The following is a 14277-nucleotide window of genomic DNA, read 5'->3' on the forward strand; positions in this document are numbered from 1 at the left end:
CATAATAGCAGTATCTGTTTTCACAGAGAAACAAAATGGTCCTGGTGGTCAGGTGAAAGATGTAGTGGGAAAGGATACGGCAGTAACAGCTGCTCCTAAAAATGTGACTACTGAAGAGTTGGCTTGGAAAGAACAACCCGTATATTCTTATCAACAGATTAGCTGTTTGGACAGTGTCATCAGGTAAGCAACCAGTGGGTAAATTACTCTTGACCTCTAGACTTTAAGACTTGCATATCTAATATTGCTAAACCACTGTATTTTAGGTACTTGGAGAGTTGTAACGTGCCTGGTACAGCAAAAAGAAAATGTGAAGCTTCATCAAGTGTTGCATCGTTGAATTCTGGAGTTCACGAACAAAAACCAGCTGATAATGCTATACAGCCCTTAGGAGGTATCTCTACATCACAGCTTTTTCTTGATTGATTTTTGCTAGCAGCCAGTTGGATGTTACTTCTTTGCAGAACAATGACAAGTGTAGCTTAGGCATGACCTCATAGCCATTTTCTCAGTATTAGATGTTGGTGATCTAACTTTTATCATGAAAATCTTCCCTACGATCAAAACACTGAATAGCTGATTGAATAACTGGATTGTAGATGCAATAAGCTTATTTATACTGTACAAAATACAGCAGGATTTAAAGTTTTAGGACTTGAATCATTATCAAATGTAAGAAGTTTGTTTCACAGTTGGGACTTGTAAGAATAACCAGCTGAAGAACCTGGTAGCTAATTAATTGCAACAAAAGTATGCATATTACACTTCTGTTTCTTCTTTGTGGATATTAAAACAAACAAACAAAAAACCAAAAAAAAAACCCAAACAACCAAAAAACGAGAGGGTACAATGCAGCATTGCACTGCTGTCAGTGTTGTGTGAGGCACAAGAACCCATTTGAAAGGAATGTCCAGCCATGAAAATAAAAGATGGGGATTACTTAGGATAGCTATCTAAAAAGCCTGCTGTAGGCAAAAGCATTAACTTAATTTGTTAGGACTTAGGTATAGTGTTTGATATAGTCCCTGTCTGGATGGGGAGCTAAAGTGAATAACGTAACTGTTTGGTTAGTACAAGAATTGTGAGATTGGTAAAGAACTATATGTAAATGAGATACTTGCTGATTCAACCTTGTCATTATATGAGGCTGAAGGGGAAGCGTCTAGCGGAGTTTCTCAAAAGTTGGTCTTGGGAATGATCTTGTCTATATTTCCTTTTGAAAAGCTTCAAAAAGAAGTTCTAATGCAGCTTTTAGAATCAAATTAGAAGGTATCGGTATACATAGGAACAAAGTGTCCTGTAGAAGGAATTGAAATGCCTTGAGAACTAGAGAGGAAGAAATGGTGGAACTAGCATCATGCAATTAGGAGCACAATTTCTGCTGTCACTTGGAGTCTATGCAGTTCTAGTTGACAGGAGAAGATGTGGGCTCACTAACTTTTTGGTGCACTGATGACTGAGAATGACAAAGCCACCAGCATACTCCAGTCAGGAAAAAGGCAACCTTTAGGCCTTAAATATGTGTTATGCCAAGTATTCCTGCTAGAGAAGGAATGTTTTAATGCTGGTTTATGAGGCACTCATATGACCTCTGCTGGATTACTGTGTATAGCTTTCGGGTGAGAGAATTTAAATAGGTGGATGCTCAGAGCAAAGCTGTTAGGATAACCAGCTAATGACAGAGATTAGTGTACAACATTATGGGAGCTGGGTGGGACTTAATCTTAGGCTGGTGGAAGCTAGAAACTTTCTTCCAAAATTGTGCCATGAAAGAAGAGTGAAGACCAGGAAAGAGCAAAAAGTCCTTCATTGAAAAGATTTGGTTTGGCTGTATGTGAAAGCGGAGGATTGGATTTGGTTGCTCAGAAGTCATTCTATTCCTAAAATGTTCTTGGTGGAATGCCTAAAGTAAAATGTTCATTTTGTGTCGTCAAGCACAGTTTAGCCTGCTCTGTTTCGCAACCCTAGCAGTATATAACTGACATTTGCTCTTGTTTATGTTCAGTAAACTACAACTTTATTTCTTTTAATAGATCCTGCTGTGTTGAAGGCATCTGGTAAATCAAATGGTCCCCCAGTGGTGGGTGCTCACTTAACATCTTTGGCTTTACCTGGCAAGCCGGAAAGTGTTGTCTCTCTCACAAGTCAGTGCAGCTACAGTAGCACCATTGTTCATGTTGGAGACAAAAAAACACAACCTGAATTAGGTATGATTCTTGCTAATAAATTTTCTCCAAAATGACAATTGCTAGCAAGTTTAAACTTCAGACATGAACAGCTAGTATCTGCTTGTGACTTACATTTTCTTACAGCTAAAATGTTCCTATGGAAATAGAATAAATAGGGACAGAATTTGTATCTTCAGCTTATAGCAAAATTGTTACAGAATTGTAACAGCTTAAAAATGCATATGCAGAGCTTTTTTTACTTCATCTTGATTTTTTTTTTCCCCCTCCTATTTCTGTAGAAATGATAGAAGATGGTCCAAGTGGAGCAGAACTCTTAGATGGCCAACTTCTTGCCCCTCCATCCAGCTCTGCGCATGTAAATCAAGAAAAGGAGCCATTTAAAAAACTGGGACTTACAAAGGAAGTCCTTGCAGTGCATACACAAAAAGAGGAGCAGAGCTTTTTGAATAAGTTTAAAGAAATCAAGAGATTTAATATTTTTCAGTCCCACTGCAATCACTACTTACAAGATAAACCAAAAGGACGGCCTGGTGAACGTGGTATGGCAATAGTTTTCACAATAAAACTTGTATTTACATAGGAAGTAAATCCTGTTGAGAGGGCATTTCCATTTTTAGCTGTATTGTGGGGCTGCTGTGAATAGTGACAGTTGCATGCTATTTTTAAAGTCGGCAGAAAAATTCTTTCTGATAAATCTTACTTGAAGATTGAGAGTGGAATATAGCTTTTAATGTAATAACTGACATTTTAGTAACTAATGTTTTGATTTTTATCTGTTCACTATACTATTACTGTCATGCACCTACTTTCAAGGGACAAAAAACATGCTTTAGCATGTTTGCTGTACTGTATCTATGCTTGTATCCCCTTGCTTTTCCTTCTGTCTTTCCATCTGTCTTTTTTTCAGGTTGTGGTTTTGTTTTTGGCCCCTTTGCTTTACATCCAGTTTCCCCCATTCCACTATTGTGTAATCGGTGAAACAATCTCAGAATTGTTTGGTTGCCTTTAAGTTAATAATGCGATCAGTGGGATGGAAATGGCGCAGGCTAGCCATAATAGTAAGACTGTTTTGTTTATTAGGACTAGGAACTCCGGATGGCATTTTCAGAAGTGCTTGATACTGATCTGACTTTGTTCCCATTTCAGTCCTGACTTGACTTGGAACAGAAGTCGGACACTGCTAAGCATTTTTTTTTTTCCAGATTCTTATCTTTAATTTTTTATTTAAATAGTTATACAGGTCCTTGATTTAGAAAACCTGTTCTGGAACCCTTTAGTCCCCTTGTGTTCTTTCTACTTGATAAACTTTCAGCCTATCTAAATAAGCTTTAGACAAACTAAAAAGTTTGAGCAGCTTTTACTGCCAGAAGATATTTTATGGATTTCCTCATGTCTGTAATCAGAAGAACTGACAGCCTTCACCTAGGGAAGAGTCGCTTGGTACAGACTTCTCCTAAAGTAAGGTTGTAAAGGTAGCAAGTTTTTTTTCCCCTCAGGAAATTCTTTTCTTTATATGTACTTTCTCACCTTCTGCCTTTTTTTTCCTCACCTTTTCAACTAAGGACCTGCATGACCTTAACTCTCTAGAAATGCTTTCAGTCATGTCCCATACTGCTTTCATTGTAATCGTTGGAGTAATTAGAAGTTTGTCCCTCTGGGAGCCACTGTTTTGCAGCTTTGTGCTGTTTGGGTGATGCATGTTTGAGCCTGAATTGATCCAGTGCTGCTCTTTTCTTCCATGGTGTGTCAGCATGGTTTTCATTGCCCAGTTAGCTTGGCTCTCGTGCTAGAGGTAAAAGTGAACCTGAGCCCTTCCCAAATGCTTCTGTTTGGGGAGGCTAAGTCCAGAACAGCGGTTTTGAGCAACTTCTAGGGATGACAAGGTGAAAGGGATCCATCAGATTGCAAGTAGGATCCTTCCTGATGGTTGGTTGGTTGTTTCTTTGTTTTTTTGCAGGTGGCCGTGGACAAAGAAACAGCACTTCTGGAATGGATCAGCCTTGGAAGAAAAGTGGAAAGAACAGGAAATCAAAGCGCATTAAACCACAGGAGTCTTCAGACAGTACAACTTCTGGAACTAAACTCCCCCATCGATTCCCTCTTCAAGGTTTAAATACTACTGCTTGGTCACCATCAGACACTTCACAAGCAAGCTATTCAGCGATGTCTTTTCCCACTGTTATGCCTGCATATCCACTTCCTGTTTTTCCAGCAGCAGGGACTGTGCCACCAGCTCCTGAGACTTCACTCTCTGGTTTTAATCACTTGCCAGACTCTGGAAATACTTGCCCTATGCAACCATCCCAGTTCTCTGCACCCCTCATGACACCTGTTGTAGCTCTTGTGCTCCCCAACTATGTTTATCCAGAGATGAACAATAACTTACCTCAAACACTTTACCACAGCCAACCCAACTTCCCTGGCCATTCCACTTTCTCTTCACAGACAGTATTTCCAACACAGCCACCATTTGCTACACCCAGCCCTTTCCCACAACAGGCGTTTTTTCCAACACAGCCATTCCATTATAATCCACCAGCAGAGAGTGAAAAGGTTCCTGTCACAGAGCCACGAAATGAGCTGTCCCGTTCCTGCACTCCACAGTCAGTGGGTCCCCAAGACCAGGCTTCACCACCTCTGTTCCAGTCAAGGTGCAGTTCTCCTCTGAATCTTCTACAGTTAGAAGAAACCTCAAAAACTGCTGAAAGTGGAGCTCCTGCGGGTTTACATGGAGCTTTAAGTGAGGAAGGAGCCATAGGCAAAATCACGACAACTGATAACTGTAGTAGAAAGGGTTCCTTACCAGTAAGTATGCTGATGGGTGGTTTTATTTTTTTTAAGTCTTTGCATTCTTGAACATATCTGAAGTTGTTAACATGTAGAGATGCCTAAAATGGATTTTTTTTTTTCTCCCCTCTCCCTGTTTTCCTGTCTCTGCTACATCGTTTTCAGTCCTTTCACTTGTGGGATCTATTTTTTAATGATAGACAGTAATTGGTCAATGTAATGCCAGGAGATGGACTCGCAATTGTAGTTAGTAAATTCAAACTTTAGCAGACTGAATAAAACATGAAATCCAATCATTAGAATAGTTTTCACCTTTAAAAATTAAAACCACCTTGTTATTGTTCTTCTAAAGTTACACTAGGAAGCTTGGAAATACATCCTGAAACAGCTTTGTTCCAGATTTTTTTTTTTTTAAATATGAATATAGATAAGCCAATTGAGAAGCACTGGAATAGATTTAAAATAATATGAGCACTTTATTTTTAGCAAAAAGTTTTGCGCTAGTGAATTTGTATGGAGGGGGGAAACAATCTGTAAGTGGTCTGAAAGAAGCTGATTTAAAATAAATTCACATCTTTGTATACAAACAAGCAACCAAAGTAAATGAAAAATGAATTATTACTTGCAGACCATAACTTTATTTTTGTTTTATTTGGTGCACTAAAACTATGCTGAGCTATTTGGTAACTTCAGGGGTTTTTTTATTTCCTGGCTCGTTCAAATTTGACAAATCAGTTTTAACAAATAACCTTAGAGAAACTTCAGATGGAGTAATATGTCCGTAAAGGTTTCTATGACAGAAATATGTAGCCTAATATTAGTGTTTTATAAAGGCACCATAGAGTATCTTTGTAAGTGCTAAGCCACTGATGGGATGGAGTTGCAACCTAAACCTTTTAGACTGGCTCCTTCTTCCCTCCTGCTTTTCTTGTGCTATGGTTTGTAACTGGTCTCTGCATCTAATGGTGCAGTTACAAAGTAGGACTTTGGCTCACTGCCGATAAAAGGAAAGCAGGCATTGGAAGAGGTGGCTTTTACTTTTAGGTATGCCTGAGGTCTAAACTACTGTAAGTAATCGGTAAAAAGCATTGTTACTGCTGATTGCTAGCAGCTGATTAGATGACTTTTTCTGCAGTGAGTCATAAGCATGTATCTACATTAGAACTTATAAAGGAGGAGGAAGGAAAAGCTTCTGAAAATGCTTGTTCCCCACACTGTGGGGAACATTTAGATATCTATGTTAAACTTTTCTCCCTCGTTAGTTTCCAGATAATTTATTTCACCTAATATTCTTGATATTGATCCTTAAGGGGGCCGAATGGAGGGAGAACAGAAATGGATTTTGCTGTATCTATGTTTTTCTAGAGAAACTTCCAAACTTCATTGATACAGTGCAAAAACTTGTCACATTCTGTTATTACATGCTTGTTATCTCATGATCTTGAGAACAAATAAATTTGATTTTCATTTAAAAAAATTCTCTATCATAATAGTCATGCAAATGCCACTTATGGAGAAATTTTCGGGGATATATGCATTCAGTGCCATCTTTGGACTAATGTATTCTGTGCACTACAGAACATCTCTGAAATCTTATCTCTATAAGGACTTCTGACTTATGCTGTGGTATAACAGTGCATCTGTGACAGTCTGTAACTTACAGCATGCTCTGAAATGCCTCTACTGGATTAAAAGAAGCTCGATAACAAAAATTAATAATAACAATTTTACTGGCAAATTCTTTTGAATTTCCTCAAACTGTTAGTTCCTATTCTTTAGAAACCTGCAAAATGTAACTTTCTGTAATTTCCTCATAACTTACTGGAAAATGAGGACAATATGCGCATTTGTTCAGGAATGTGTTAAAGTTCGTTCTTTCCATTATTATGTGTTTTGCTAAGTTCTGTCAACCTTAATGTCTAATATTTAATCTTCAAACTGACTTGCAGTGAGGTTTTGCTTATGTTAGAAATCAGTGTAGTTAATGCTGTTTCTCTTAAACATACAAATAAGTTATCTTGCTTAAGGAAGCTTGCATCCGGGAACACCCTCTTCCTTCTCATCATGCATTGAGAGTAGTAACAGTGATGGACTGTTGATACAAATCTCTTTGAGGTAGATTATAGTAGAAGGAACTGCTAGTATGTCTTAGGTGGCTTGGGTAAATTCTGACTTGTCCAGGACAGTAGAGGCTGTCAAAACTGAATAGCAAATGCCTTCCTTACTTCCTCACTAAACTATATATATATTTTTAAAGAGAAATTGAATTGAAATCTCAGTCTTACTGAAGGACCACTTGTCTGCCTACCAGTCCACTTCATTATTCCTCAGTTGGTCTTGGCATATGTTATTGGTGGTTGTCTGTCTTTGAATAAACATGTAAACATATTAGAATATAAAGTGAAATGGATTAATACTAAATGTAAGTGATTAGTGATGACATAGCCTTGGTTTTTGGTTTTGGATTTTTTTTAATTTTATTTTTTTTCCCCTCCCCTTCTTATCACTAGGCTGAATCTCCAATGGATGCTCAAAATAGCGATGCACTCTCCATGTCTAGTGTCCTGCTTGACATTTTACTTCAAGAAGATGCATGTTCAGGCACTGGTTCAGCTTCTTCAGGGAGTGGTGTATCTGCGGCTGCTGAGTCTCTGGGGTCTGGATCCAATGGCTGTGGCATGTCAGGGAGCAGAACAGGTAACAATGGCAGTGAGCACTCTCTTAGCATTTTGGAAGAGTTGGAGCGTGAGGTATTGCAAACACCACTTGAACATCAAGTGCTTTATGTAAAAAATCTTTATTGTCTTTAATCCTCATTGCATAGTTTATTCTTGATTTCTTTTTTTATTACATAACATGACAGGTTTTCTATTGTGCTTGATTTACAGTATAGAACCTTTTTTAAGTGCGTATAAAATAGCCATTAAGGTATTATGTCAGAATAATGTATTATGGTATAAGGTAAGGTATGCCATAAGGTATTATGGGAGAATAATGAAGAGAAAATACCATACTCCTTCATGTTTCATTTCGGAGTTTTTAATTAAAGTAAGCTAATTATTCTGTTGAAATTTAATGGAGACTTAGCTTGAGAATTTGAGTTTTAAAAATACTAATGCAGTTACTTAGGGGTGGAAGTTCCCTCTGTTTAAAAAATGAAATAAAATAGTGGTTGTATTTATACTGTCAGTTCTTTTTAATCTTCTCTATTTTCAAAAGCATTCAGATAATCTACATATTTGACAATTTATAATGAAACTTTAAATTTCTTTTTAAAGGTAGTAGTGAAACTAGTCATACCAGCAAATACTTTGGGAGTATTGATTCCTCAGAAAACCATCATAAAACCAAAATGAAGGCAGAAATGGAAGAAAGTGAGCACTTCATTAAATACGTCCTTCAGGATCCTATATGGCTTTTGATGGCAAACACAGATGACACTGTTATGATGACTTACCAGATACCTTCACGGTAATTCCAATGTCATAGTCCTTCATGAACTGTATATATGTTGGGGGGAGCAGGGTGTACAGAAGAAAAGATATATATGAATCTCTGTCTCAACAGAAGTAAATTGGTTTTAATATGTAGCTCAGTGTCAAGAAGAATTCTTGCTTCCTTTATATCTTTTGTATACTACACAAGAAGTTCTCAAAAAGTAAAAATTACTTCATAAGGCTTACCCGTATTTTTAGATCAATTACCTGAGTCGAAACTAACTGTGTATATTTTTTTGAAGCTGTTCTATAGTTAGTGATTTGTAACTACTTGCCTAGAAATCCTTGTAGTCTGATTAGTAGATCCTGGTAAGTATGCTTAGATCTAATGATGGTCTGTAGCATGGAAAATCTGTACTCCCTGGCTGTTGTCCTTGATATGCCACATTCAGTGGCATGCTGCTTTCTCTGCCTTGTGGTTTTTTCCTGGGTTGTTAACTTCCACATGTACGTTCTTCTCCATAAATTCCCATTCAAATAGGACAAGGAAGTAGAAGGTAAAATCATAAGGTTTCTAATAGAAAAAATTGTATTTAAAAAAAAAAAATTCCCTGCTTCGACAGCAAAGAGCAGATATAAGGGGAGGGCGGATGACAAGTCTGCAGATTTTTTTTAATCTTCTTGTTTATATTTCTTGGGAGCAGTGAATGGTATTTTGAAAGGAATAGGAAGTTTCAGTAAAGACAAGTCTTTTGAAAGGAAGGAAAACAAGTTTTCAAAATACAGAAGCACAGGGATGATGGGGGAAAAATAGAGAACACATTGTAAGAACTTTAGAATTTTTCCCTAGATTTAAAAATACCTTGGCATTTCTCAGTTTTTGTAGCCTGAAGGGTTGACAACTATAGATGGGAATTCCAGTAGACTGCAAGAGTAGCAAAGCCTGCCAAAGAGAACATAGTATAAACCAGGATATTGTGATAAGAAGAGTTAAGCTCACTGTCAGAGCATGATGCTAAAGAAGAGAAGTGTAAAGCTAACCTGTTCTTAGGTATGCTGTGAGGAACAGAAATAGTACTGGGTTTCTTGGAACTTGCTTTCTGTTATCTTTTACAGAGGTATACAGCTTGTAAATGTTTGGCATGGTGCACGTTTTTTTAAGTTTCTGAATCCAGGTGGGGCATTGGGAGGAGAGAGAACTTTGGCTGCTGAAATAGAGCAGTGTTTTCTAAATCTCTTCCTGAAGATGACCATTTTTGATGACCTTCCTAAACATATCTTCCTTCTTCTGCTTTAGTATCTCATATGTGCATTTAGTGTCTGTTTTGGGTTGTCCTACCAGTGAAGGGGAAATTGGAACTTACTGCAGCAGCAGCAGAGGGAAACTGGAGTTCTTGGTGGTTTCACTGGTGGTTCTGCCTGAATAGCTCTAAGAAAACTGTTTTTACTGGCGGGATTTGAAAAGACAGTGAGCCAGCAGAGATGCGTTAAAGTTGTCTGCAAATACAGCAAGCTGCTGAAATGACCACAGTTAATTTTCTTCCAATATAAGCTTTGTAAGCTTAACATTCCAGAACAAAAATAGTCTTTAAAAATGTTAGTATTTGACTGTGTAACCTTATATAGGCATAAAGCCCAGAAACTGTTGAAGCTCAATTTCTAAATACATTTTATTTTAGAGATTTGGAAACAGTTTTAAAAGAAGATAAGCAGAAATTAAAGCAAATGCAGAAACTACAGCCAAAATTTACAGAAGAACAAAAAAGAGAGCTTATTGAAGTTCATCCATGGATCCAGCAAGGTGGACTGCCAAAAACTGTTGCTAATTCCGTAAGTTTAAATGAGTTAGTTACTTTTGCATATATAACAGTGCTTAAATTATTAGCTGCCTATGTTAGACTTTTCCATTCCTGTTGCTATGAAAATTTGGTCAATTACGCAGAGAAAAAAATTAATTCGAACTTCCATGCAGTGGTTTCTGGCTTGATTTAATTTACCATAAGTCTCCTTTCCAATGGAAAAGTCAAAGTAGTGGTGAATACAGTATAAGAAATTTCCTTCCTATTTCTAAATTTCTGTGTATCTGTTTGAAATCCTTTATCAACACAGCCAGAAACTTCACTACATTTGTGCGCAGAAATTTATGCCCATTGCTTTCTAGAAAGTACAAAATTAATGGGAGTACACTGTTCCTTTTTTCTATCAAACTTCTCACAGAGGATCATCTTTTGCCTTGATTCTGCAAGTGGATTAATGGCTTGAAAAGCAAAAAAGCAAAACCAACAACAACAAAAAACCCCCAACAAAACAAACCCAAACAAAGCATCCTTGCAGTTTTATTTGTCTGTGTACTTGTTCACACACAAATACCTGATTGCATTCTCTTTTCCCTAAGCTTTCCATCAGTTGTAGCTTTTTTTTGCACAAAAGTTATCAAATGTAGAGGCTCTCTTTGCACATGCATATTTCAAATCAGTGTAACAGAATTGCAGTGGAATGCAAATCCTGATGTTAATGTTACTGCAATGTTAATATTATACCATCCAACTTGTGTTGCTTTACAGTTGCTTTAGTGTCTTAAGCACTGCAACTGACATGAACATATTACTGCAGGGTTAGCAATCACATGGAGGAAAAGGTGATTGGAAGTACATGTAAAATGTCAGCATTATAAATGATCTATGACATAACTGCTTGCAGCAGAGTTCTCGAGTACTTGTATTGATTTACTACACGTTATAAAAAGATTGTGTGTGGGAAAGTTGGGGAGTGGAATATATCTGGTAGTGGCAGCACAGATGTAAAGGTTCCCTTGGAATCAGGGATCACATGCAAATGGACTGTTGTTCAGAAAAGATTTTTTTTCCTTCAACTTAACGAGTGTTTCTATAATTTTCTTTTTTTCTTTTTAGGAATGTATTTTTTGTGAGGACAATATACAGAGCAATTTTTATACATCGTATGATGAAGAAATCCATGAAATGGACCTTAATGAAATGATTGAAGACAGTGGGGAAAACAACTTGGTTTCCCTGAGTCAAGTCAGTGAAGAACAAACATAGCCTTTGAGCCTGTTGTTTTCAAAGCTGCTTCAAAACTACAATGATGATCCACAAAGGTTTTTGTCTTGTACCCAGCAAGATGAATCCAGGTCATAAAAACAAATGTGTTTTTCTTGCTCTAGAAGAGTCATTTGTGAATGAATCTCTTTTTAAATGGTGGCAATCTCTTCCCAGTAAGGACATTGTTGAAGATGGTATAGCTTTTCTTTAAAAAAGAAAGACTCATATTTTGCACTTATATGCCTCAAATATTTCTTTATAAACTATAGAAAACTTTCATTGATGCCTACTGGTTTTTGTAGAGTGGGTTAATGAGTACTGAAAATCCCCTTACGTACATACGGTTCTTCAAATCTCCTTTTGGTAATGATTCAGCGTTATAAATTGTTCTAGCAATTTTGCTTAGTGGCTCTTTAGCATTGTTCTTAATATTTGAAGTGGTCCAGCATAGTAGAAGAAATAACCTTCAAGCAAATCAATTCATGCTTGCCCCTTCTCATACCAGTTGATCCCATCCTCTTTGTTCCCTATAGTTTTGAATGTAGGAACCCTTTTTTGTCTAAGAGAAATGTTGAACTAATTTTGTAAGATGGTCTTGGGTTAAAATACTTATGTGAATGTGTAAGAAAGTATACATGAGTGCTGACAACTTTGTAGCCTTTTATTTAAATGGATGCTGCAATACTATGAACTGGTTATTACCTTGAAGCATCATTTCTGAGAATTTATACACAAGAAATCTTTATGCTTAAAGATTTAAAAAACTAAGACCACAGAGGGTGACTGAATGTGCTCCAGTGACTGTTAGACAAAGCTTGGTATAACTTTAACCTTTATTTCTGATTTGTTCTGTCAGGAAGTTCGCCATCAGTTTTTCCTGTGTGGCTAAACAAACATCAAACTTGTATGTGGCAAGAGAGGATTAGACATTTCTTGTCATTTGAAGATAGTTCTTATTAAAAAAAAAAAGTGATTTTGAGAATAGCGTTGACTTTCACTATATTTGAATTGCATAATCTAAAACTTAGCGTGGCTGGAATCCTTTGCTGTCAAGGATTTAATTTGAATGCCTCTGAGATTGTATTGACTTGAATATGTGTACTTTATGTTCTTGTGTTGTTTATACATGTTGGATGTGAGAAGAGAACACAGAAGAGCAACTTTAACATATTGGTTAGTTAAAGGACATTTAGCTGCAGTATTGCTAGATGTCAGCTGTAGGTCTTGGGGTGAAAAACATGGAGAAATTCAATTAACTTTTGGTATGTTTGACTTAAAATATTCTTCATGGAAAGCATTTCCTTTTTTATTAGGATAACATTTCTATTCACTGAAATTTAAAGTTATTTTCATCCTATAAAAATACTTCTCTTTGCATACAAAGAGGATGTGAAGTTAGATCTGACACCACCAAAAACATGCAGAAGTGACTGGTATTTGCTTAGTGGAAGAAATCATTTGTAAAGTAATTAGTTACTAATTGGACAGTGTCATGAGGAAATTTGCATTGGAGACAGGTTCTGCAGATACAGTGTGTGAACTTGTGAAACAAGTAGAATCACAGTTTAAAAATTAAGTATCTTAAATGTAGTGTGAAGCACTACCCAGCAAGATCTGATTCCTGTCTTTAATAGTTGAGCAAGGTCAAACTTAAATATATGTAAATAAAACTGAATGAGAAATTTTAAAATGTTGGTGTTCAAGTCCAATGTATTAAATGTTTTAATCCTAAATGGAACAGTGCAGCTATACCAACATATTAAATATATTCCATTTTTACATGTAAACACAAATAGTTTTAATTGGACCAGGGTTTGGGAAAAATAAAAGCTTTTTTATATAAAAGGAGTGCATCATAATTATACAAATTATTTTCAGGGACTTCTCAACCACTTTGAACTTCTTTGCTTTAGCATGCTTTTTTTTTCCCCCCTGTTGGTTTTTTTTATTATTATTATTTGTTCTCATTTCTTTTTTTTATTTTCTTTTCCAATTACCATCTTGTAACCATAACTTAGTGAAAGGAAGAGAAAAGTATATTTAGAGCATTTTGTGGATGTGCTTACTTATGGACTTAATCTTGCATCCTTAAAGTGTTTGCATTTACAGGGTGGTATTAAAATATTTTCCTGTAACTTTAAATCTACATGCCTCCATTTATAGATAAGATTCTGAAGCTGTAATTTTTCCAAATTGTTGTAAGATGATTTATTTGTGATGACACTTTGTCAACATGTCAACAATGTTTTCTGTACACTGTGCAATATATTTCGGTTTTGCCACTTGTGACTAATTTTTATGACTTTGCTTTTTAGAAAACTGGTAAATAAAACAGATATATTTTTAGTTGCCTTTTTGTTCCTTGAGCCTTCTACTCCATGTAAGAAGCAAAAATATATGCATTACTGATAGTATGGGAACTGGTATTTCAAACTGAAGAACTTGCAAGCTGTGAAGTTAGTTGTGGCTTACTGTACTGAAGTAAAATTGTTGCCAGCTTGCCTGACCTGTTGGTTTAGTGGTCAAATGGAATATTGAATCTTTATATTGACTAGTCATTCTGAAAACTTGTACAAATTTACTACCTGGAAGAGCATATGCAGCTGGGTTCTCTGTGTTTGTTGTTCAAAACCACCAGAAGACACATTGTCCTTTTTGCTTTGTTTAATGTCAGCTATGGATACCTTTTCTCCTGCAGCCCTCTGGTTTTATACTGGTAGCTTAGAGGTAGGGAATTCCAGTTATGCCCCTTGAATTTGCTTTGTACAGTGATTATTAGTCTTCTGTTGTGGTATGAAGTGT

The 14277-nt window shown here is 36.5% G+C and overlaps 1 protein-coding gene across 15 annotated transcripts in view; it reads left to right on the forward strand.

Moving 5' to 3' along the window:
• Positions 1-13821, forward strand: part of PER2 (period circadian regulator 2) — a 51991-nt gene extending 38170 nt beyond the window's left edge. For all 15 annotated transcript variants that reach the window (XM_075507411.1, XM_075507421.1, XM_075507415.1 and 12 more), the window contains 9 exons: positions 27-183; positions 267-394; positions 2034-2207; positions 2468-2728; positions 4147-4994; positions 7487-7673; positions 8255-8447; positions 10093-10243; positions 11326-13821. In XM_075507411.1, coding sequence (XP_075363526.1) covers positions 27-183; positions 267-394; positions 2034-2207; positions 2468-2728; positions 4147-4994; positions 7487-7673; positions 8255-8447; positions 10093-10243; positions 11326-11475 — 2249 coding nt within the window. In that variant the 3' untranslated portion in view covers positions 11476-13821. The remainder of the gene's footprint in view (positions 1-26; positions 184-266; positions 395-2033; positions 2208-2467; positions 2729-4146; positions 4995-7486; positions 7674-8254; positions 8448-10092; positions 10244-11325) is intronic.
• Positions 13822-14277: the final 456 nt, after the last annotated feature.

Source organism: Mycteria americana, chromosome 7 (genome assembly GCF_035582795.1).
Source record: "Mycteria americana isolate JAX WOST 10 ecotype Jacksonville Zoo and Gardens chromosome 7, USCA_MyAme_1.0, whole genome shotgun sequence".
Lineage (NCBI taxonomy): Eukaryota > Metazoa > Chordata > Aves > Ciconiiformes > Ciconiidae > Mycteria > Mycteria americana.